General features: G+C 38.4%; 2 protein-coding genes across 2 annotated transcripts; one reads left to right on the forward strand and one right to left on the reverse strand.

Annotated features, from left to right (window-relative positions):
• The first annotated feature begins 1220 nt into the window (after positions 1-1220).
• Positions 1221-8596, forward strand: LOC145776030 (uncharacterized). Its single transcript, XM_082587438.1, has 4 exons — positions 1221-1418; positions 4396-4569; positions 7206-7330; positions 7948-8596. The coding sequence occupies exons 1-4, from the start codon at positions 1221-1223 to the stop codon at positions 8171-8173; spliced, it is 723 nt and encodes a 240-aa protein (XP_082443564.1). The 3' UTR covers positions 8174-8596.
• A 7577-nt stretch (positions 8597-16173) lies between these two features.
• LOC145776031 (uncharacterized) lies at positions 16174-19621 on the reverse strand. Its single transcript, XM_082587439.1, has 3 exons — positions 19419-19621; positions 16945-17365; positions 16174-16296 (listed from the first exon to the last, which is right to left on the reverse strand). Exons 1-3 carry the CDS (start codon positions 19619-19621, stop codon positions 16174-16176), a joined length of 747 nt encoding a protein of 248 aa, XP_082443565.1.
• Between the last annotated feature and the right edge of the window lie 5231 nt (positions 19622-24852).

Below are 24852 nucleotides of genomic sequence, written 5' to 3' on the forward strand. Positions count from 1 at the left end.
TAGGTCATGGTCCGATTATGTCCAATAATCTATGTCCACTTGGTGGTAGGCTACACTATACATAGCGTCAGATGAAAAAGAAAGGGGAAGCCGCGTTAGCTAGTTTTTATGTGGGAAATAACTTGGAAAGAAGGCACAAACCGCAGCATTCTATCAAATTGATTAGCTCCGCAGAGAGAACAAAATTTGCACGACGAAACAATCTCACGTGACTGCCTTTGAAAATAATAAAACGGCGGTAACATATTTATTTTCCTCGTGATTTTCTATTTAACTTTATTAAAAAGGGCGCACATTTAAACTTTGCCATGGGCGCCATTTTGCATAGGTACGCCACTGATGAAACCACTTATACTCTCAATGTGTGTTTTAAGCTATAAAACGCACAGGTTCATCAGTTTATCAATTCCCTTTTCTACAATACAGTGGCTCAACTAAAGACACTGGGTGGATCAACTATGGCGCTGCGATTCTATAGTTGAGCCAAATGAATAGCCTACTTATACGTGAAAAAAATACTACAACTAAGTTACTTACGAGGTATGTAAAAACACAAATTGCTAGTTTAAAGAGTTTCGTTTACGGTATTCAGTTTGTTTTGAGTGAAAACATTACCGGTTAGAATTTATCGCCAAAAATGTAAAATTTGGCTCAACTATGGTTACTTTCCCCTAAACCTTAAGCTTCGAACATGCCTTACATAGGAAAGTTCTGGGTACATCCCACTTATAATTTATAACTAGCAATAAGAAAAATTATAAAAAAAGATTATGTTAAAACGGAAAGTGAAATTTCCCTTTTTTTTCTGAAAAATTAAAAGTTTGACCACCCTGCAGGGGCAGAAGATGTACCCCCAAACTGATGAAATTTTGCACCCGTAATTTTTGTATGCATGTGCCACTTTTTATGACTAGCCGTTTTTGAATTTCGAAAAAAAGTCGAAAACGGCTCACCCCAATGTAAGGTCACAATGATATTGCTTTCTGGTGAATAAGCTGTAGCAGGTAACTGTAGGGGTGAACAAAACTGAAAAAGTTTTTTAAGTACTGCAGTAGACTATTAGACCTACGCACAGCAGTGCTTCTGGGTGCTTTGACTAAGAGAAACTAGAGAAAAATCCTCACACAACTTTTCGGAAGCGTGGGCTGCAAACTTATTTCAATATTTTGTTGTGCTTCATTTAGATTAAGTCACATATTTTGCAAATTTGAAAATTCACAATGGGTTTAACAGATGAAGCCATATTTGAAAGAAATGATGAAAGTATTTATTGGAGAAAGCTGTCTAACTCTGACCAAGACGAAGTTGAAAGGCTGTATAAAGAATGCTATTTCAAGAGAGAACCTCTTTGCCAAATGCTGTCAAAGACATACACTGCTGCAGAAGATATTATCAAATCTGATTGTTCTCTGGTTCTGGTTGGTGTTGTAGGCCTAATTTACAGCAGATCTGCTGATCTAAACCAGGCATTCCTAAAGTATGGGTCCCGACGCTAATCGGGGTCGCAATTCTTAAATTTAGGGTGACCAAACAAATTAAAAATGGGTCTAATACAGTGGATAGCTTACACTGGAAACTGAACAAGGGTGCCGGAAGCGGGGGGCAGGGGGGACGATGCCTCCCTGCTCTCAATTTTTCTGTCGATGAGGGCAGGGGGCAATGGTGCCCTTTTGAGGTCATGTAAGCTACTGCACGTTTTACAATATAACAATTTCTGCTATTCGCTTTTAGGCTAATTCTAATCTTTCATTTTTGCCTCAGAATAATATTCACGACACAAAATTCTGTATCACAGTACGTTACATCATTATAACATAGCATGATGCCCTTGCGTGCCTTTTTTTTTTGTATACCGGACACTTGTAACATTATTCGATCATGAGCTTATAGATGAACATTATCGCTATATCTTATCTTAAAACTTAAAAAAAAGGGCCTTTCAGCCACCAAAGGGCCCTTTTTTGTCATAATCGTTCCGGCGCCCCTGAAACTGCCCACCAAAGGGTCGCATAGAAAACTATTTTTTGAAGTGGGTTTGCAAAATACTTTGTCGCATAATTATGTTGAAGTCATAGGTTGATATATAAATAAATATAATCAGCAGCATAGAATCTAACTAAGGGGACGGGGGCAGTGGTGGCCTTTGGGGTGGGAAAACTGGGCGAGCGCCCAGGTCCCGCAAATTTATGGGGCCTGCGCTTATCCAAAATATGCACAAATAAAATTTACATTAAGCACTAGCAAAGCATTGGACAAAGATTCTTTTATTAAAGAGTTTGCCGCAATAAAAGCTAGAAAGGTGCATTTTGTGTAAGTGCTGCAGACGGGTGGTGTAGTACTCGGAGGCAGGGGTTCCGAGAGGGGGGGGAAGTCGGGCAACTCCCCCCCTAGCATAACATTGTAAAGGAAAAAGAAATACTTTTTCGTTTTTTTTTCACTTTTGAGGGGGGCCCATTTTTGCTCTTAAAATAAAAATGTATCAGCTTAAAAATGAATAAATTTTTGAGTGAAATGTTTCAAGCATTTTTCGATCAATTGTACAGTAGATGCTTCAATCAAGAAAAAATCGTTTTCATATTGAGGTAGGCTATGCTAAATTGCTTTAAGGCGTAAAATCTGCTGCTCTTAAATCAATGCTGGCCTGTCACGTGTACTTGTCAAAAGGAGGAGGCCGTTATCACCGACCCAAAAACGGCTCTACCAGGGTTCCCCACAACAAACAAGAATGTGTCACAGCTAACGAGGTCATCAGCAAACACGCTCGCACTGCCAAAACATATGATACTGTAGGTGGGGTACTCTCAGCGGCTCTAGATGTTCACACTGCGAATCCAACATTCAGGAAATCGATCACTTGGTCAGGGATGGACTGGATGGAGTGCTCAACCACCAAATGAGTGGCAGCACATACAATATTTTTAAACACTGGTTGAAGCGCCAAAGGCACCGTAAATGAGAGGTGCACACCATGCGACCCTAAGCTAAGCCTACTACAACTTTTTCTAGACAAAATGGTGAGCAACAATAGCAATTTTGCTGCAAGTGTAGTCGAGTGATTTTTGTTGATTTTCACATTGAATTTTTTTTTCTTAACGATGCGTAGTTAAAATATTTAAACTTCAGAGGAATTCAATTGTGTACGCTGAGAAAAATAAGCCAAGTTCAGCTTAAAGCATATGACACAACGCATGATACAAATAATTGGTTGCTTTTATTTTTGCTGAAAATTGTTTTTCTGGGGCCCATTTTTCGTGTTGTTTCCCGACCAGTCCTGATTTCTCTCGGAGGCCCTGCTTGGAGGGCACTGGGTGTGGTGGTACAACAGCATCAGAGTGATGTGAAGATGTCACAGCATGAAATACACCTTTCTCGCTTACCATCGCTGTTTGTTGTTGTTGTATCATGTTAATTCCTTTTTGTGTTATTGTGATTTATGGTTATTTGAGTTTGCGTACTTTAATTTGTCGATACCGAGCTGTAGGAGCCCACATATTACTTCTTGGCCAGGGTCCACAAAACCTTAAGGCCACCACTGGACGGGGGAACGTGACCCCAATAATTTTAAAGTTGTAGTAAAAACTTTCTTTGTTATTTGAAGAAAAATGTTTTAATATTGTCTTTCATATTTCAATTGGCTTGAATTTTTTCTGCACTTTATAGTATTATTAGCGATGGGTAGGGATTAGGGGATCCGGATCACCTAAGTTGCACAATTTATGACCTTTAAACGTTTTTAATTTGGAAACTCGAATGCAAGTTAATTAAAAAGCAGCGCCATTTCAAGAATACGTCACAATTGATTTTTTTTTAAACATTGTTTCCCATGAAATATTTACAAACTCATTTATGAATCATTATCGTCTTTCGGTCACATCAAAGTTTTGTCTTTTACTGTAATGATCAGGCGAAGCTAATAAGTTCAAAATCAGTGGAGTTGAGATTTACTGTTTTGCGAAGTGCAGACGTCACTAATTTAAACAAAAAGTTATTTTAATGAATCTTTTTATCCTCGTTGATTTGAGAGTCAATTCATTTGTCTTCTTTCATCTCCAAATCACAGAAATTTGGTTTCATTATGCGCTTGAAAAAAAAATGCAGGAGTATGTAATGGCGCAGAAAGGATCACTAACTGCAAAAGGAGTAGGCTTGCGTATGAAGTGCTTCACAATGGTGGTCACAATCAAATATTCTTAAAACTTAAAAGTTACTATGCTGTGAGCTATTCGACATTTAATCTTTCCGTCCATAAGATGTTCTCCTGCTACATTTTGACAACAACAGTACGCTATTCTTGTTTTCCAAGTTCATCTGTGACTATAAGGCCCTAAACGACAAAGTCTACAGCTACTACAATTTAATGTGTTACTTCCTTCTAACTATTCTATTGATGTACAGACCTTATTGAAACAAAACTATTCCATCGGAGCATATGATGCTAAACACAAGGACAAGCTTTGCGCATATGTAATCGTATCTCATCATCAGCCTTCAACTGAAACCCACGATTATGCGACGTTCATAGAAGAGGGAAAAACTGTTGGTGGCTCAGCTATTGCTCAATTGTATCGGGTACGTTACACTTAAGTGTGGTAGAGAGCAATGATTTTTAAAATTGTATGAGCCACGTAATACTTTATGCTTAAAAATGATGGAATAAAATAAACAGAACAACAACAATTGATTTACTTTCCCGTTAGCTCAGTGGTTATACGCCCTACTCAAGATCAAGCGGCGCTAGTTCGGCTCTCTGGGTGTGCGCTTGAGCAAGGCATTTTAGGACTGTTCTCCATTCAGCGGCACCTAGTGGGTGGAACTATTCCTCGACAGCAACACTACAACACAATCGAAAACTTCACTCTGTCAATCTCAGTGACCGGGCTTGCGTCAGTGGTTCAAAGCCTCTACAAGTATGCGAAACTTCCAAGACTAAGGTTACAAATAAGCTGTCTTAGTCGGGGAATGAAAATCTAATCAATCAATCTTTCAGTTTTGCTCAGTGCAACATCTGGGGCTATTTGGATAAGGACAAAGTTTATATTCAGACCGGAATTGCAAACTCAAAGCTCTTGTGGTTTTGATTTTCGACCAGTGTTCTATACAGCACTAGTTAAAACTAATAAATTTCTTGCGAAACACCTAGCGATCTTTCACGGAACATTATAGTGTTCCGTTGAACACCGGTTGAAAATCACTGGTATATAGATGAATATAAAAGTTCTTGTGATACTCAACAGAACTTTTATGCATAAGAATTTTATGCCGCGGTTCTTAGCATAGGCGTACGAGTCAGGAATTGGGAGGAGGCAATTTCCCTTCGGTATGTAAGATAGGTCGCCAATTTAGGCCAGGGATATCTATAACTACGGGATTGGAAATCCCTGATTTAGGCTTCTGGGTAATCAAAAAGTAATAAATTATTTCAATTTAATCTATCCATTGTACGTCGCATATTTTGCAGAACATTGCACATATACAACTTTAGATCCTGTACTGATCAGAGTTGTTAGGTAATCCTGGCGGAATTCGGACAGTTTTAGTTTGAAATTTGGACATTTTAGGACAAATAATGCAAAATGCTTAATTTGTGGTCCAGCATTTCACTGACATCACAGGAAAATAAAATTAAGCGTTTGCACAAAAACAACGTCCGTATAACTTGCTAGCAGTCGACAGAGTATATAAAATTAGGCCAATTTATCGTTTTTTGTTTTAGGCCACCTGGCAACAGGAGTTCTGATATACAGTTATGAAATGAATCCAATCCCAGACAGCAAAATCCGTCATTTTTACATTGATTTATTGCCTGCAGACGGTGAATCAATGTAAAAATGACGGATTTTGCTGTCTGGGATCGGATAAAGTAGGCGAATGTTCGTTTATGATTTACAGCCTACATCTTCATATTAGGTTACTAATGTTTGTAACGACAGATATGAAATTATATGCCTACCTTCATGCATCTATCCAAAGTAGGCTATTACAGGCCTCTATAGCCTACACTAACATAAAAGTAAAATGGCTAGAAAAACACTATAGCCAAAAATCCTGCTTCTTTGTGTTCAGCTAAAACATCATTTTTATTGTTTATGAAGATTGAAAACTTACATTCAAACAAAAATTTTCAACATTTTAACAAAACATTTTCAATCTCTGTATCACAATATTCGAACTCAATACGTTTTGTATAGTGACGTATGTTTCTCGTTAAACGACAGGACCAACTGTGGAATTGTACTTAATATTTTTGTGGCAAAAATGATTTCAGGGCACCACGCAGTGGCGTATTCTGGTTGATTTTCGTAGGCATGCAATGGAAGGAGGGTCATAGCCAGTGTAGGGGGGTCTGGGGGCATGCCCTCTCCCCAGGAAAATTTTGCAAATTTGCCTTAGGTTTTATAGCTTTTCTTGCAATCTGAGCCTTACTTAGCTGATAATTGTTTGAGCTGTTTTGCAAAAACTGAGGTTTGGAACACACCATGAATCCATGTCTTAATTTTATATCTGTATCCTGCACTACAGGAAAGCGGACTTGAAGCGCTATGCAGCGGTGTATGGCCTTCAGCATACACCCGACCCGTTTTCTTAATGATCTTTGTGCTTAGGTCTCAAGTATATCATACTATCTACAGTAGAAAACCGCAAGGACTTATGAGGACCAAAAGAAAAAAGGCCAAACAAATGCCAATCGGAAAACAAAAAAAGACTAAGCGTCCAAACAAAAATAGTCCGGCCAAACACTAAAAACCCCGAATTTCTGAGATTTGGCCTTAAAAAGACCAATCTGGCAACTCTGTCTCGAGATCGTGATTTTTGGTTTGCATGCAATTTGAAATCTGCATGCCTTGGTTCCATTTGCGCCACGCTGTTGTAAAAGAGCGGCGAATAGGCAAATTGTATCATCAACGCATGCTGAGCTCTTTTCGGCATGCAGAGTTGCCAGGGTCAGCAAAGTTTCCAAATTTAGAAAACGAACAATTGTTTCGAATATTGAAATTAAAAGAGCGAGGTAGTTCTGCTATTAACATCTTCAACTTCTACGCATAAATTCGTTGCTTCTGAAAGATTTCTGATTTCATCAGAATAGTAAGGCATGCAGTGCGTGCCTTGCATGCATGGAGAATACGCCACTGGTACCACGATATTGTTTTTGTTTTAATTGTATTGTAGAAAAAATAAATATAAATATTTCATCTTTTTTTTTTCAGTATCTAAAAATATTTGACGAAGATCTGTGCAGGCACATTGGCGGAGCTGACTGCCTAATGATCGAAATGGTAGTAGTGGAGGATGGCTATCTTAACAGGGGAATCATGTCTCGTTTATTAGAAAGGTAAAAAAGCTGCTGTCGTATTTAAATATAAAGTGAAAGTGCATGCTTATTGTTGCGTGCAAGACAACTAAAGCCGATGTTCGCGTATTGTTGTGGCCACAAACTGACCGCTTTGACCTGTTCCCTTGATTGAGCAGGTAAGCTAGATTATGGGTAACATAGCTCACTAAAGATGCTATCCAATTTAATCAGTAAAACTTGAAGGTAAATCTGTTGGAACATGATGCTAATCACCATGCACGCAGATTGCTATACAAATCTAGAAACACTTTTCGTTTAAAAATGCAACCGTCGGAAGATGAATACGTAACACAAATGGCAAGTGTTGCCAAAAGAGAATCATCGTTTTAGTAACTTGGGCAATAGCCTACTTTCTTTGAACACGACACAGAAGCAGTGTATAACCAAAAATACCAGGCAAAAATGTTTTCAATGGTCTACTCCAACCATGCCGATTATAGATAATAATTTGTTTTGACTCCATGTTTTTAAAAATATAATTTATTTCAACAGGACCTTTATTTTGACTGTGTGATTGAACGATATGCTGTACTGTATGGTAGGCTACTCTGTTATGTGTTGTCTCGAATTTTACAAAATAGCCATGATGCTTTCAGACTTGCATTGATTACAAAAGAGACCAATATTCGGTATATCATAACCTTTGCTTCGTCAAACTATACGCAACGCATAAACTTCAAGCTTGGGTGCAAAGAACTCAAAGAAGTCAAGTACAAAGACTACGTCGATAAAGTTACTGGAAAGATGCCTTTCAAAAACCCTCCATTACCACATACTTCTTGTAAATTGATGTGTTTAGATCTTGACGAACCACAATCGTAAAAGTGTAACACATTTACAATGTTTAACTCTCTCTCGCCGACAGGGCCGGATTTAGCTGATGGGGGGCCCGGGGCACTTTTAGATCGGGGGGCCCCCGTGCAAAAACATTTTTCGCGAAAAACCATCTCTACGTCTACAGTAGCATCAGTCCAGTACTGCACAGCATTTTGAAGAAACTTTAAAGGCCAAAAGGAAAAAAATAACACAAAATCACATTTTTTCCACATAGGGGGGCCCTTCAAAAGTCGGGGGGCCCGGGGCAACTGCCCCCTCTGCCCCCCCCTAAATCCGGGCCTGCTCGCCGATAGCATCACTTATAAATGATTTGCGATTTCAAGCGAAACGCCCAGCACCATTTTAAAATGATGCTCTTCAAAAAGCTTTGCTTGTAGCAAAATATCTATAAATTTATGTATTCCTTTTTAGTTTTTACATACGTGTTGCTGGCTAGGAGATATCAAAGTTGTTGGGGAATAAATATTTGGAATTCTAAAATTTTCATGTTCTAGAGTAGGGGTGTCCAAACTTTTTCTAATGCTGAAGTCCCCGCGGGGAAACAGTCTCTGACAATCTTGTTTTGCTTAAAAAAATATGCATATGGGCATATACTGTATAGCAACATTGTAGGCTATTATTTACAGTCATTTTCAAGCAATATGCAGATTTAAGTATTTTGTTGTTTACTTGTATGCAACGATGATTCTAACTTTTCTCGCATGGCTGTTGTTCATAAGAGTAGTCTATTATGTCAAATACAAGTTGTAAATGTAGTGACGCTAACTAGTGACGCTAGATTGTGAGCACATTTTTCTGCCGATTTGCTAAGCATTGAGGGTTAACGCTATATCATCGTATTTTTCGGCCGATTTGAGCAGGCGGTTAATTTCAACCAAGAATGCAGGCGGTTAATTTCATTCCCTTTATGCATGATAGAGTAACGTTGTTTTGAAAAATTTATTATTCTTATAAGCTTTAAATGACATCATACAACCAAAATTTAATTTCCAGGTAAGTTATATTCATCAAAATTACTATCAATGATTACCTAAAACCACTGTTTCAATGATCTTTATCAAACAAATGCTTAGCTAAATTATGAACCTGACAAGCTACACAGATCTAAACTGAACAATACCAAAGCAGGAGGTTCTTTGTCTTAATTTAGTGGTTGTGTGTTGAGTTGTATCGTCATGTTATTATTATCATAGAATGGTTTAGTTGTAATAAGAATCATAAAACAAAATCGTAAATGTTATTCCTACATGATAAGCCTATACTTAGGCCTACGTCACTATTTCAGAATAGATACATTTATCAAACGTTACTATAAAGGTTTACCGAAACCAAATTAAACCGAAACGAAGATTAACCGAAGAGATGATAAAATGCAGTATTTATTACTGTTCAAGATGATTAAATGCAATATTTATTAAGCTTTTTGGACAAGTCATATATTATAATAATTATAACCAGCCCTTTGATCATTTGCCTTACAATAAACAGCTTTACGAAAAAAAAAACATGGCTACAACCAAATCGATAAAAAGTTAACAAAACTTTTATGAAATTATCTTAAGATTTCAATAAAGAGGAAATGTGTTTCGTGCCGTCTAACCCTCGCTAACATCATGAGAAAATGATAAAAAGTTAGCAAAACTTTAATGAAATTATCTTAATTAAATCCTACATATTAACCGAGCTATAATTTTTAGGTCCATACGCATACAGTATCTTGGTGTCCATTCTGTGGTTATCTTGGTTCATCTGTTGTCTGTCATTCTTGCTACCTGTCCCGCCCATTGCCACTTTAGGTTTGTTGCTGTTTCTATAACATCTTTGATACAAGTTTTGTTTCTGATGACTTCATTTCTAATCTTGTCTTTTCTATTTATGTTTAATATTATTCTTTCCATGTTCCTTTGCGTGCTGCCAGTTTTCTTGTTTGTTGTTTTGTGAATGACCATGTTTCTGCTCTGTGTGTTAATGTTGGCAATATTACTGTGTCCATGATTTTGATATATTTTGCGTTGGTATTTCAAATCGTGATGTTCCATATGCCTAGAACCAAAAGATCTGCAGTTTAACTCAACAACACTACATTGGTTATTTTGTGAGATTGATATTTTTATGTTGGTTGAACAAGAAAAGTCAAGATCCAACAGTATTGATATTTTAAAAACCTAACAAAAAAAAATCTCTTCAAAAGAAATACCTGCAAGATGATACCTACTTACCAAACGAAAATCAAATATGAAGGATATTGCTGTGCATTAATTTTGATAGCCTAATTTGCTGTGATTTAATTGCTGTGTAACTCCGCTTACAATTTCTTCGCTCGTGCAGTCCAATAAAACAAACTGTTTACAATTTGTGTGTGGTATATTTCGATAATACAGAAAAACAACACCGACGGTATAATATTTATTTACACGATTTATTAACGCTCCAAAATTCATCACGAAACAAATCGGGTGAGGATTGAGATGGTGTTTCAACCTCCTCAAATGAGTCAAAAATCTCGCAGAGGCATTGGGTGTCACATCCTCGATGCTCAAATCTCCTAAGATCCCATTCATCAGTAGTTTGAAGGGGGAGGTTTCGATGCTTTTTTCTCCTTGAGGCGGAATTGAATCCACTTCTTCATCGCTTTCCTCCACATCAAATATTGGAGAAAGGGCGAAGAGGGGATCACAAAGTGTGTGTAGAGGCGGAATGTATCCTTCGCGATCAGATAGGTCGAAGCTTTCAAAAACACCTTTAGAGGTTGAGCTATTTAGAGGGACTCAGGGATAACACATCTTCGGCGGTCGGATTCATATCCACTATCCTCATCATCACTATCCATCGGTTTGAAGTGTTGAAGGAAGAACCCCTTTTGTAGATCATCATTCCCTCTCATCACATGCTGAATCTCTTCATAAGACATTCTTTTAAGCTCGTGATAAGACATTTTTGTTTTATAATTTAGAACATTAGTACTCCTTTCGCGTTTATATGCAAACATCAGAGTAAAAAAAAGGCAGAGTGATAGTCAAGATCCAACAGTATTGATATTTTAATAACACAAAAAAAAATCCCTTCAAAGAAATACCTGCAAGATGATACCTGTGAATCTTATGTAGGCTATGTAATGAACGTAAACCTGAAATAAATTACTTCCTTGACAGCGTACGCGTTGGTGTGACGTCACGCCGTTCACACTTTTGTCTAACCAGAGCATCATCTGAAGTGCAATTTAGTAAAGCTTCCTTTTGCTTATTGCAACTTCCTGGTTCAAATCAACGTTATTGCCTGCTCAAATCGGCAGAAAAATGCGCTCACTTTGATATAGCGTTATAGCATCACCAGCCGGAAAATGTGCTCACAATCTAGCGTCACGACATTCAAGGCAACTTCCTGGTTGAAATTAACCGCCTGCTCAAATCGGCCGAAAAATACGATGATATAGCGTTAACCCTCAATGCTTAGCAAATCGGCAGAAAAATGTGCTCACAATCTAGCGTCACTAGTTAGCGTCACTACATTTACAACTTGTATTTGACATAATAGACTACTCATAAGAAAACACTCTCTTCATTAAGTAAAAAAAAATGCAAGTTGAATTTGTATGATTTCTGTGTGTTTGCTGGCCAAAAATAAGATACCCCTGTTCTAATAAATTGTATCAGAAATCAAGCACTGCAAAACCGCTTTGGTTTTTCAATTGGACAATTTCAATCTATCAATTGCTTGCTCAATTGAAACTGCGAAAAGACGCTGGTCGCGAAAGAGTTAATGCTATCAATTAAAAAATAAGATCTGATTATATTTTTCTGTCGTTACGAATCAAGGCTTAGTGGGCCTGTACTGAAAAATTTATCTTTTTCCCCGATGCTTGGCTTTAAGTATAGAAATCAAAAGTCGATCAAATGCCAGTTGAGATCTTAGTTGAAGAACTACATCAGTCCAAAATACGACTGTTAAGATAAAGTAGCCTAAGTTAAAGTTTTTCTAAACGTTGTAACTTATAATCTATTATTTCTATGCAAGCACCAGCGTGTGTTATAGCGACATTAACTAGGATAGTTCTACAAGTCAGGTCTTCAATTAAATTATTACCTGCTTCATTTTAGTGCTTTATTATAAACCTAACTTTTGTAATGCTGAAAACATCACCTGAGTAATTTAAAGGGGCCAGCATTGCTAATGACATTTTATATAAGTGAAATCAATTTTGTATAACTTGCAATCTTTTGTACTATATTTGAATATATCTAATCGTTTCCGTTGGCTTTGTCAGTTGCTTAAAGGGATACTAAAGGAAAAACCTGACTTGGTGATTGTACACGTTCTTTGTGTTTAACATGCTACCATAAAACGATTTTCAATAAAATTTTGCCCCATTGCGGTCTGATCAGCATTCCGCGCGTGCTTTTGTCAGAGCTTTCAAAACGGGATGGGCGTGAGCAGCGAAGCGTGCGATTGTGCAGTCTACGTCACTATAAACTAACAATCAGCTGATCGAGCAATAGTTGTTACTGCCGTCGATTTAACTGTAGGCTATGTATGTAGCCTATGTACATCAAAACATGAGATTTCAACATCAAACATCAGGCAGTTTGCTCAAAACATCAAATCTGATGTTAAATCATCAGATGTGGCTTTTGTTATTGCTGTCGATAGTGACGTATTCTCGAGCACTGTTTCCACTTTTTGGTCATTTTGAAAAAATTAAAAATAAATGAAACATTGGACTTTGGACCTTGCCAGTGACATTGAAAACAATTTTTTTTAAATGTAGGCCTATTCTTGAATGCTCAGTTTACGCATTTTAATGCTTAGTTCTAGTTTGACAATTTCATTTAGTATGCTTTTAAACTCATTCGGATATAAACTTCCAATAAAACACTGGCTAAACCATTTCCAATTTCAAACAATAATTACAAAAAAACGAGAAATGGTGACTGCAAACAACAAAGTTAAAGCCGATTTTAGATGAACACTGTGCAACCAACTGCAAACCGGAGCAACGGCATCGTCTTCTGCTAAATTTGTGCTGTCGTTTTTGACCACTTTAGGTGTTGGCCAAATCGATGTAGCCTAGTACTTAGTAGTCACCTTCTTTGACAATCAAAAACTCGACAGGACCGCTGTCGGTAAGAGAAGATTGCGGACGATGTTCCATATAATGTCCACTTTCCAAACTGGTTTGTATAGGCGGAACAGCAAACAAATCCAGCTCGGTTTTCAACCCTTCACAAGACTTTTCATTAATCAAGCTAGCCATCGAAAATGTCTTCTGATACGACTGCTTTCCGTCTACGTTTTTTCAAACTGTTGGATTTTTTGATTTTCTGTCGCCTTTTGACAGGCGAAGATGAGAAAAAGGTCTCGCGTGGTGGGGTTCGATGGACCGAGGCCGCGATACGTTTCAATAAATTGACACCAGCCTGCTTCGATCTTTGTAAAGCCACTTCTTTCGTATTTTTTTCCAGATAACACATCCGAAGCAAAATGTGCACCTGACCTGAAAACTTCTTTTCCAACCGTCTTTGCTCCTGATTTGATCAAAGGCAAGATCGCTTTTCCGAGGCTATAGAAAATATACTCTCCAAACCATAACCATTTTGATATTGGGCACCTGAAAAACAACCTGGTGTAGGCCTACCATGACCAACCTGGGAGACGTAGTAGTTTTCATAAGCTCTTGCGTTGCAACAGAACGCAGGCTTGTGAGGCATTATAATTGATGAAGACGTCTTTTCCGAAAGTGAAGCGTGACCACTACTTTTCCCGTCTCAAATCGAACTGGCTTGCCCTGATCGTCTCGCAGCAATATATGTACTGTTTCGAATTTTTTCAGTTGAACGGGGTGATAATGCACTTTCTCACTTCTTCGGTAATTGTAATCGCCATCTTTTCCTTCCACAGAGACTATAGCCAACAAAGGAGCTAAGGTGTCGCCAACCACCCTGGGTTCTACCACATCGCAATACAAGTAGATGGCATAAAAACCTTGATGTAAATCTACGTGACGTCTTGCTTCATACTCACCGCTTTTAAAACGCTTTCTATGAAACCCCAACAATTCAGCAAGTCCTTCACCCATCGTGATGTGGGCGCCGCTTTTGACCAACAAATTGATAAGCCTTGTGTAAAAGGATTGTAATACAAGTGTAATGACAATTGCGTTCCAATTGTACGCTTTAATTTCATTTCCAAGTATTGAAGGATGACTTGAGGATTAGGGTAGTGACCAGAATCCAAGGCCACGACAGTGTCAATTACAACGTCTGTAGGGTTTTTACGTGTCTGAAGCCCCTTAGTGTAAGGTTTTGCCTAACTTACTGTCGTAATTTGTTTATAAAAATAAAAAGGATAATAAAAAGGATAATTTAGGCTTCTGGCTGTCTAGTCTAGGGGTATGACTTCCTACAAAAAGCAAACGAATTAAATAGAATCATACATTTTATTGTTTATCAATATTACAAGTTTTAGTATTCGGGGAGTTGAGAAAATTGACTAACTAATCTTGTTTATTGAGACGGGTGTCGGATGAGTGACATTCTCCCGGCGTGAATTTAACCTTCTTGTTCTAAAATCAGTCCGTTCGTTTTGCTAGTCACATTTCGAAATGCCTGTCTTTTTCAATTCCCCGCTTAGGCTACTTCATAATATACCGGTAGAGCCTTTTCATCAATAACAGCTATCGTAAGAATCAAGGGAAAAGCTATACCGGTTTCATAGTTATGTCGCTTTAGAAATACAGATGTGTTGAGCTAGATTCTGTGTGAGTGGCGTTTGTTAACAGGAAGCTTGACTTATGTTCTATGAGAACGTTAGGTTTTGAATTTGCAGCATTGAAATGCATTTTGCAATACTGATAATTTTCGGTTAAATGTTAAAATATAAATTTGTTATTTAAAAACATGGTACATGTTACACGTCTACATCAGGGGTGTGCAACGTGCGGCCCGCGGGCCAAATGCGGCCCGCGAAGAAAAATTGTGCGGCCCGCGAAGATGTACCAATTTTGAATTGTGCGCGGCCCGCGAAACGTGTTTATAATTTAGTTTAGTCTGATAGGCCTACGTTTGAACAATTCATTGTGGAGTGGATTATTGTAGCCTACTGTAGATTTTGCACCTTCTGTTAATCATTTTAGAAATGTCCCACCGGTGACCGCAAATCCATTGTATTCAATCATTAGGAACGTAAAAATGTATGGTCACATAAAAGGCTTTATGAACAAATTACGACTTTGGAAAACTCACATACAGACTGAAAAATTTTCCAACTTAGCCTACTTTGAGAGACTATGGAATGCATCCTGAGAAGAAAACTGAATTTGCAGACCAACTTGAAAAATTGTTGTATGAATTTTTGGCTCGTTTCAAGGACTTCAAACCTCATGAACATTTGTTTGGTATATTCTCTTCGCCATTCAAGACAGACATTCACAAAGCACCAGCTGATATCCAACTTGACTGCAAAGTATTCATCAATGAATCTTGGCGATTTTTACCGAAAACATCTTAAACAAGGTGACTTTCCACATTTGAAAAAACTCATGGCTTCAAAAATGGCTCTTTTTGGCTCAACGTATTTGTGCTAACAATTTTTTTCTAAAATGGTTGTCACAAAATTTCCCTATCGATCGGTTCTGACAGACGAACATTTGGAAAATGGACTTCGAATTGCGAGCATTTCCATTAAAGTAAATTGGGAAAAAGCAGTCGGAAAAAAAAACCAGCTGCAAATTTCTCACTGAACTGAAAATAAAGTCGGTGTGACAATAAATTTGAATAGCAGTTTTCTTTACAAAATTATGCGTCTTGACTTATTATATCTGCAAAGAGATAACCCCTAATAATGCCATAAGAATAACATGAACAACAAAAAAAATACATTTTTGTTCCTGCAACTACTAGAAACCATATGTTAAATAAACGTGCGGCCCGCGGTTTCACCCAGTTATGGCCCTCCTGTAATAAAGGTTGCACACCCCTGGTCTACATAGCTCAACCAATCATGATTGACCAAGTTGGTGATGTTCCTCCAGGAGTGTAAATATTGGATTTCGGCGATACCAACCTCCCAATCTCCTTCCAAGTTGATCTCATTCGGTAGTCTGACCACATAATCTGTCAAGGTGTTGGAAGGAAAAAATTTCATGGAACTGTTACTCGTCAGGGTTAGGTAAAACATTTTTCTTTGGATATTTTATTTTGGATTGGGGCATAACCAAACCTAAACAATTGGAAAACAACACGATCCAAAGTTTGTGCGGGTCCTCTTCTAAACTCAGATTGTCGAGACTGAACGATATAACAATCAAAATGACAACCATTTAAAAAAAATAGACTATTTCACTTTTAGAAACATTTTTTCCACACATTTTCCACTCAGCCATTGTAACAGTCGAATTCTGCAAGATCATAAACTGACCTTGCATCCAACAACTGTGCTTCTCGCCTGACAAGAACGGCTCCAAGGATAGGCCTCTAATTATCACAAACTGATTCAAGCTGACTAAAAGTTTATTCAAGTAGCTTACACACGAAGACAGTTACTTGCAATCCACGAACAAATAGTCAACCGTCATCAGTATGAAAATTTAGAAAATGTGACCGTCCACCGCTCGAGTCAAAACGCAAAAAAGGACGATTCCGATAAATGACCAACAGAGATTAAAACTCGTGCGGCTGAAGGTCAATGAAGCGTGACAATTAAACCAATACATAAAAATTAAAAAGGGATCGCAAAAATCGTTTCTTACAGCCATAACGTACAACACTCGCTTCGTCAATCCAGCAATTGAACTTGTCCGGGTAACCGAGCCACTTTACAAGGATCTGTTTCTTTCGATTCTTTTTTCTCCTCCCTAGAATCGCTTCTACCTTGTAGATGTCGTTTTCTTTAGAAACTTTTTGAATTTCTTGTTCGTAAAACGTACCGTGCAGTGCTTCCCCGTCTAAGTCTTTTAAAACATAAACAGGAGGATCACCGGTCAAAACCTTGTCCACGAGAAACAATTCCTCTGTCCAGTTAGGCAAATAACCTTTGTGAAAGCTTCGCCTGCTTTTGCTGACTCGAACAAGTGAACCAAATTCAAGCTTCCGTTGTTTAGGCAAGGAGATGTCACCGTAAAGAGTTTGCCAAACAATCTCCTGATTTTCAATGTTAACGGAGGCCGGTGTGCGCTTGATGCTTCTGTGGTAGGAATGATTTTAGGAATGCACCAACTCGGTTAGAACATCAATATAACGTCTGGTATTCTTTCAGGTGAAATAGCGCCACATGCGATTTTTAAGAGTGCGATTAAACCGCTCCACAACGCTGGCTTTTCTTTCTTGGTTGTGTGTGGTGAAGAAATGAATCCTGTGGTTTTTCAACCATTTTTGAAAAGTTTTATTTGTAAAGTCTGTAGCCGACCTTTATCCATTTGCAATGTCCGAGGAGAAGAGTTTTGAACAATCTTTGAGAAGGCCTGAACTAAGCTTTTTCCACTTTTGTCTTTCAAAGGTTCAACCCAAGCAAATTTTGAAAAAACATCAATAGGGGAGATGCAGGAGAGTTGAGGCACAGGGAGAGTTGAACCACCACCTCTAGCAGAAATTCTGTTTAACATAATTGCACTCTACTGTCACTAGTGGTATGAAAAAACATTGTTACAGCTTCACTGTTGTCAAGAAGGCTTCACGATATAGCCACGGAAAGTTATCTTTGAAAATGCAAAAAATGTATCAAAAAGTAGATTTGACAAATTTCAGCATTTGCTTAAATAACTCTAGATCTATAAAAGATATTTAAGTTACAAATATAGTGCAGGGTACCTTTGGAAAAGGTGATTGTATGCAGCAATTACCACGCAGCTTCTTAAAAGCATTTTGAAAAAATCCACGCTAAATTCAAAATGGCTACGATTAGGAGAGTTGAACCATCACGTCAAGGAGAGTTGAACCACATGGCTCAACTCTCCCTTCTATTTAATGAAAAATTTTGTTTTCTCAAATCTACAATTCTAGCGTTTAAATTGTTGTTTTATGCTTAAAAACGATAGGCCTATAGGCCTACTTGCTTGCAACAGTTAATTATTGAAGCAAAAATATCAAAGCAACTGGACTTTTGCTTCAATCTATTTGTTAAAACAGTCTAGCCAATCATGCAAATGTTTCAGGCTTTGTGGTGAGTTCTATAAAAGAGCCCAAGCTATCTTTGCTGAATTATTTGTTATACTGTGATTGAATAGCTAACCTAACGGCGTATCTATTACATGGGTCATCAATAATTAACGTTACAAGAGATCCAATTCAAAAACTGGCAAAGAAGGCGAACGTGGCCTATGGAACCATGTTCACAGTTCTCAAGAAAGATTTGAAGATGAGCCCATTTAAATACATGAAGAAACAGTTGCTAAATGTCAATACTATTGAGAAACGTCTCTCCAAGAGTCAGAATTCTGCTCTCACGCATTGAAGGAGGCACGCTGCCAAACCTTGTGTTCAGCGATGAGAAGAAATTTGATGTCTAGCATCATTTTAACAGTCAAAATGATCGTGTTTGGTCAAGAAATGGTTACATGGAACCCCGGGTAGTCACTCGGAGACAAGGGGCGGCATCAGCAGTTGATGGTGTGGGCCGCAGTCAAAGAATCAGCAGGAAGGAGTCCATTGATTTTTGTGAACTAAGGAGTGAAATTGAACCAAGAAAACTACCGAAATGATACTCTTGAGGGTTCATTGTTGCCTTGGGCAAAGAAACACTTCAAAACAACGTAACTGGTCATTCCAACAAGATTCTGTCCCTTCACATGGAGCTAAGAGAACGCAAAACTGGCTTTCAGCTATAATGTGCCGTTCTTCATTTCCACGGAAGAATGGCCTCCTTCATCCCCAGACCTGAACCCCCTAGACTTTGGTATCTGGTCTTACCCGGAGAACAAGGTTTCGACTAAACACCACCAAAGTTTGGAAGCGCTGAAGGCTAATCTGAAAAAATAATGGACCTAAATACCTCAAAGAGTTATTTGTGACTTTTGCAGGTCCTTTTCGAAGCGTCTCCGACTTGTTATCGACGCAAATGGCGGACACATTGAGTAAAACTTGTTTTTCCTAAATACAGTAGTCTATATGTCTTGTGGCTGGAAATGATAGCGATCCATTACAGTTGCAAGTTTATCGAAGAAGGTACCAACAGTGTATCTATTAAATGCTGTTGCCCTTGCTAATCATGTCGCTTCAGGAGTAGCCTATGTATCGACAACTTTTGGCGATCTTTGAATCCCAACCAGAAGCTTTGTCCTGCTTTCTTGTCCTCTTTCCAGCTATCGGGAATAACAACGTTACTTCTCACAGCAAATTCGTAGGAAAGCATGTGACATTTGTCTTTTGACCAGCCATAATAGGTAGAAGCCAAGTCTTTCACGTGATTGGCTAGCTCGGTTTCCATTTCCATTGTAAATATCATATTAGCTGTTTTACATTTCTTGTATCCAAAATTGTCATAACGTTTTTCTTTGCGCTTCTTAATATATCGCTCTAAAGTGAACCTGTTGTTGACCCCAAATTCGTTTGCAGCTGATCGAATCCAGGTGCCACGTTCATTTGCTTCAGCAGCACGCTGGAGATCTTATTCAGAGCTACTACGAGTAGAAATCCGGGTGCATTTTGTGGCATACTGCTTACAAGCTTGATGTTTTCTTTTAAAAAAGTCTAAACTCATAAAATTCTGTGGTGCATAAATGTACAGTATTTTAGGCTTACAGATAGCTTACTTTTTAACAGAAAAAGTCATTTTTAACTGCTCTGATTGTTTGTTGAAAGCAAAAATTATGACTCACAAGGTTTATGAGGCTTTTGCAGAACATTGTTACTCTAACTTTGAACTTCTACATTACATGGATCAACTATCCTTATCCGGTTCAACTCTCCTTAACACTATGATCAACTCTCCTTTAGGTGCAGGAGAGTTGAGCCATTTGGCAAAACTTTTTTAAAGTTAAATTCTGAAAATACGTTTGATATTGACTAACATTTAATCAGAGTGATTGGAAGCCAATTGGTTCTACTTCAACATCAGCACACAACATTTGGACCAGCAACCACACAATCGGAAATATGGGCTCAAAAGCAAAAATTGGTTCAACTCTCCCGCATCTCCCCTACAAGTCAAGAGATATTTGTAGTTGCGATTTTCTTTTTTCAAAGCGATCAAGTCGATTAAATCAGCTTGAAATTGCTCTGCGATGCCACCGACCACCACACGACGACGTGGAAAGTGTATGTGAATTGGTTTATAGAGTGTGTAAGCGTCTTGAGAGCTAAGCCATGGTTTCACAGGTTTCTTGATCACCCTACGTAGTCTTTCCTCTCCACCGAAACTTCCAGGATTTCCGGCGTCATAGTAAATCAATCGTGTTGGCGCCATGTTATCTTCTTTTTGAGACTAGGAAAAGAGCGAGTTTCACCCAACTTTTGTTGAAACTCTTTCAAACCGATCGGTTGAGAGTTTTTCGATTTATGAACGACAGCCGAAATCAAACGTTTTATATTGGAGTTAGGAATCGCCTGATCGTGAATCGTGAGTTCGCCTGATTTGTTCCAACCGAGAGAAGGATTGTTTTTGACGAAGTCCACAAGACCATGACTTTTTCCGAGGTAGGTTTTTGCAACTCCTACCAATATGTCATCCTCAGTAAAATGTCGTTTCTCTTCAAGAACAATCTTTGTTGGAGAAATTGGAGTATCGACATATTTTTCACGATAAGCAATGTACTGCTGCAAGATTTGATCGTAGAGTTTCACTTTTTCACTCGTGGTCAGATCAGAACGAAAAAAAATGTCATTCATTTTGGAGTCCAACTCACTCATCGAGTTCAGCAAAGGAGGTTTTTGCATGTTCTTTTCTCGCATCGATTCTAGAAAGCGTGGTTCCACAAGGCTCATCTTTTTGACACTCTCCATCTTGTTATTTCGAAGCCAGAGTGCCGATCAACACATAGCAACGGCGGCTAGGAGAGCTCCCAGAAAGCCTTCGTGGTGAAGAATCTGTCGTTTTTTAGTAAGACTGGTCTTCTTTGTTGCCAGCTCACGCAAAAATTTCTTGTATTTAAGCAGATTTGCCTTTTGCTTTGAAGAGATGGGGACGTTGCCCTTCAACACGTTGTAGCAACAATCACAAACACACTTAATCAATTCGTTATATGCTGACTTTATAACCCCCTTAGCAACATTAGGATTCGCTTTGGAAAAAAGTTTTTTCATTACCATGGCAACAAGAGAAAGAGGAAAATTTCTCCAAATTGCTCCAAACGATGGCATTCAAAGTGTTAATGCTTAATTCCCGTTTGAAAATTCCATTTAGTATGCCTTTAAGAAATGTTTTTAAGCAAGATATAGCCTAGCTAGTGTATTTCAAGCTTTTGTTTTCGCTAAAACCGAAAAAACGTGGAGTTTGGTTCTGTTTTTGAAGAAAGTCCTAGCTTGCTTTGCGCGCTCAGTTGCGTATCATTAATCCAATCGCTTGCGTAGGGCACACGTGTTTTTAGGAGTGAACTTAAAAGATAGAATTTGTATCGTATTTCATGTAGGCTAATGGTGTTATTATTTTTAAAGCTTTCACGTCTGCAGTGGAATCATGTTTAGCAAATTGTATTACCATTTTCCTATGCTTAGAATAGTTGCACTATTCTTATACTGTGTAGTGTAGGCTATCTTTATTCTTTTAATTTCTCCGATATGTGAGACGTGCAGTGTATACCGCAGTGCTAGTGTTAACTTTGCTTCGTGGATTAAATACCTGTATTTATTATTAAATTCGTGCGTTGACTTTTAAGTAGTACACAATCGCGTAAGTACGTACATCCTTAACAATCAGGCTGCGTTTACTTGAGGCTCAATATTCAACTACTGACATACGCTGGTTTGGATCTTTTTTTGGTGACCAATCACCCCTTTTACGAATACATACTATTAGTGTCGTTTAGAATTATACGTAAATGTTCCACCGAATTCGACACTAAAATCCACGAGGCTTTGCTAATAAAATCATGCAATCCTCGCCTCAATACACAGTTATTTGCCTCAGGCGCTTCTTATTTACTCAACGTCTTTTCTTGATGCGTCTTTGCCTCGTGTAATTTAAACGCCATGTTATGTGCCTTTCTCCTATGCTCTGCCGTTTCATTTTGCATTTCGTTTTTCAATTCAGTGTTTAGATCAGTTATTCATTTTCATTGTAGATATGATACGCAGTTATTTTTTGTTACTTGATAAGGGCTAACGTATGTATGGCCAAAAACGTTTGTAGTTTATAGTTTATGTTCAATTTTAATGGATTATGTTAAATGCCGTGTGGTTTCTTGTTTGTATATGTCTGTGGTTGAAGAAAGTGACCTCTTTACCAAAATTGCGTACTATTAGTGGGTCTGACTACTCCTATCTGAAAGCTCATTAGTTTCCGATCGTAGGGCTGTCACGTTCTCGAGTGATGATCGAATTTTCTTTAGTCTCGTGTTGATGGACTCGTGGTTAAGATTATATCAGCTGACTTTGAGATCCTCAGCAAGTATCTTTGACAAGTGCTGAGCTCGCTGATTTGTCAAGCTCTTTGAAATATCATTGTGTGGTAATTGAGAAAGAGCAACTGCCCATCGCAGAAGAGTCGCAACCACAGGACAATGAACTTGCGTATTGTAGGAGTCTGGTGCCGGCTGACAAGAATGTTGACAGATGAGGCCTTATTTTTAAGGTCCACGAGTAAGTTGTGATATGCCAACAGATCCCTTCTTATAACTGCCAAGATAAAACGTTCAAAAAGTATCTTGAAAAAAAAAATCTTAAAAATAGTTTTAGTGGCTGTTGGTAATGAACAAGATATTTTGCTGCTCTAAAACTGGATGTCTTCAGTAACAGAGTGCAGTGGCGTAGCAGCCACTTGGTGGTTCTGGCTCTGCGCCAGGGGCAGCAGGCTGCAAGGAGGCGGCAAAATGAGGCTGCACAGTGCACACAGCATGAGAAATGAAATAATACAAAAAAAAATAAAGACGACGAGGAGGACTTTTTGGAGTTAGCTGTGGAAATTGACAGATTTAAGAGGCTGGTGCGAAGCAGTGAAACCACGTTCGATCGTAATGCAAAGCGTTTGATGTTTTACAGTGGTTAGCTAAATCACACCTACTTGATTCGACACCATATTTATGCTTGTGTCTGAAACTTTATCTTGCCATTGGTGTTTCAATTGCGAGCTGTGAAAGGAGTTTCTCAAAGCTCAAAATGATAAAGTCGTATTTACGTTCTACCATGAATGACGATCGGCTATCAGCTCTATCGATTCTTTCTATAGAAAGAGACTACGTTCAAAAACTTGATTTTAAAGATATTATCGCTGATTTTGCTTCGGCGAAAGCTCGAAAAGTTAAATTTTAAGGCGGCTATTGATCTTTTATTTGTCTAATAAGCTACATTTGTTGTACATGTTTTGTCTTTTATTTTTGTCCTTAACGCTGAGACAGGCTTCTTTCTTTCTCAAGGCTTCTTTCTCAAGCAATATAGAACTTCTGAGACGCGGCACATTATTTGTAATTATTTTTATTGAAAGATTGCTTGAACATGAAACTATTTCAAAATTTGCTGCAGTCTACTTAGGGCGGCATTTTCAACCAAAGCCAGGGGCGGCACTATATACTCCTACGCCACTGACAGAGTGGGTTCACCATCAGTAGAGATCGTGGAAAATAGCCGAACTGTGGAGTTTTTAAAACATTTGCTAGTTTAAAATCGAGTTGCTATTGAGAGCAGAGAGAGTTTATCAGATGCTACTATTTTGTCGTATCCAGGCTTTCGTTTGGTGGGTGAAGATTTAGATTAAGTGAACAGGAAGGCAAGGAAGCCAATCTTTGTATCCACCTTCAAGCTTGCTTAAAGTCTTCAGGCATGCTGCCAAAGACACAACCGCATGCTCTTGAGTGGTGTCGAACCGGTGCCCTTTCGAGTGCCGTACCAATGCTTTCACCACTCGGCTATGCAGCCATGCTGCTGAAACTGTGTCAATAAAAAAATGTTACTTTTCTCTCTAAAGTAGCTCTATCGAATCAGTTTAACTGGGATGGACAAAAACCATTATCAATCGATGTTTAAAACTCTTAGGAGAGATCAAGTCAGATTGGAAAATAGCGTAGCTTTCCAACTAGTGATCAGCAGTGCCTCCAAGAGCCCTGCCGGGCTCCGGTGCAGATGTTGTTGCCGGGCCCCCCCAGAACGATATGTCGCATGATATCTCACAAATCACAAGCAAAATTTGCAGTGCGCGTTAATCCACAAGGCCAATGCACACATGGTGTTCTGGACATTGTTTCTATTTTTAAATCAGATCTGTTTAAAATATAATACAAAGAATAATTAGGTTTAACACTCCATTAATTCACAAAGAATGCAGTATTATAGTGGTGTTTACAACTTTAAATTCACAGATATAGGCTATAGCCTACCAGTTACACACAGAGATAGAAATGGCAATACTATCCGGCATGGCTGACATAGCATTGCATATGTGTGCACAGGGGCGCCAGAAGTGGGGGAAGGATGCCCCCTTGCCCTCAATTTTTCTGTGGATAGGAGGCAATGGTGCCCTTTGAAGGTCATGTAAGCTACTGCACATTTTGCAATATAACAATTTCTGCTATTCGCTTTTAGCCTAAT

This window comes from Aplidium turbinatum, chromosome 8 (genome assembly GCF_918807975.1).
Source record: "Aplidium turbinatum chromosome 8, kaAplTurb1.1, whole genome shotgun sequence".
Taxonomy (NCBI): Eukaryota; Metazoa; Chordata; class Ascidiacea; order Aplousobranchia; family Polyclinidae; genus Aplidium; species Aplidium turbinatum.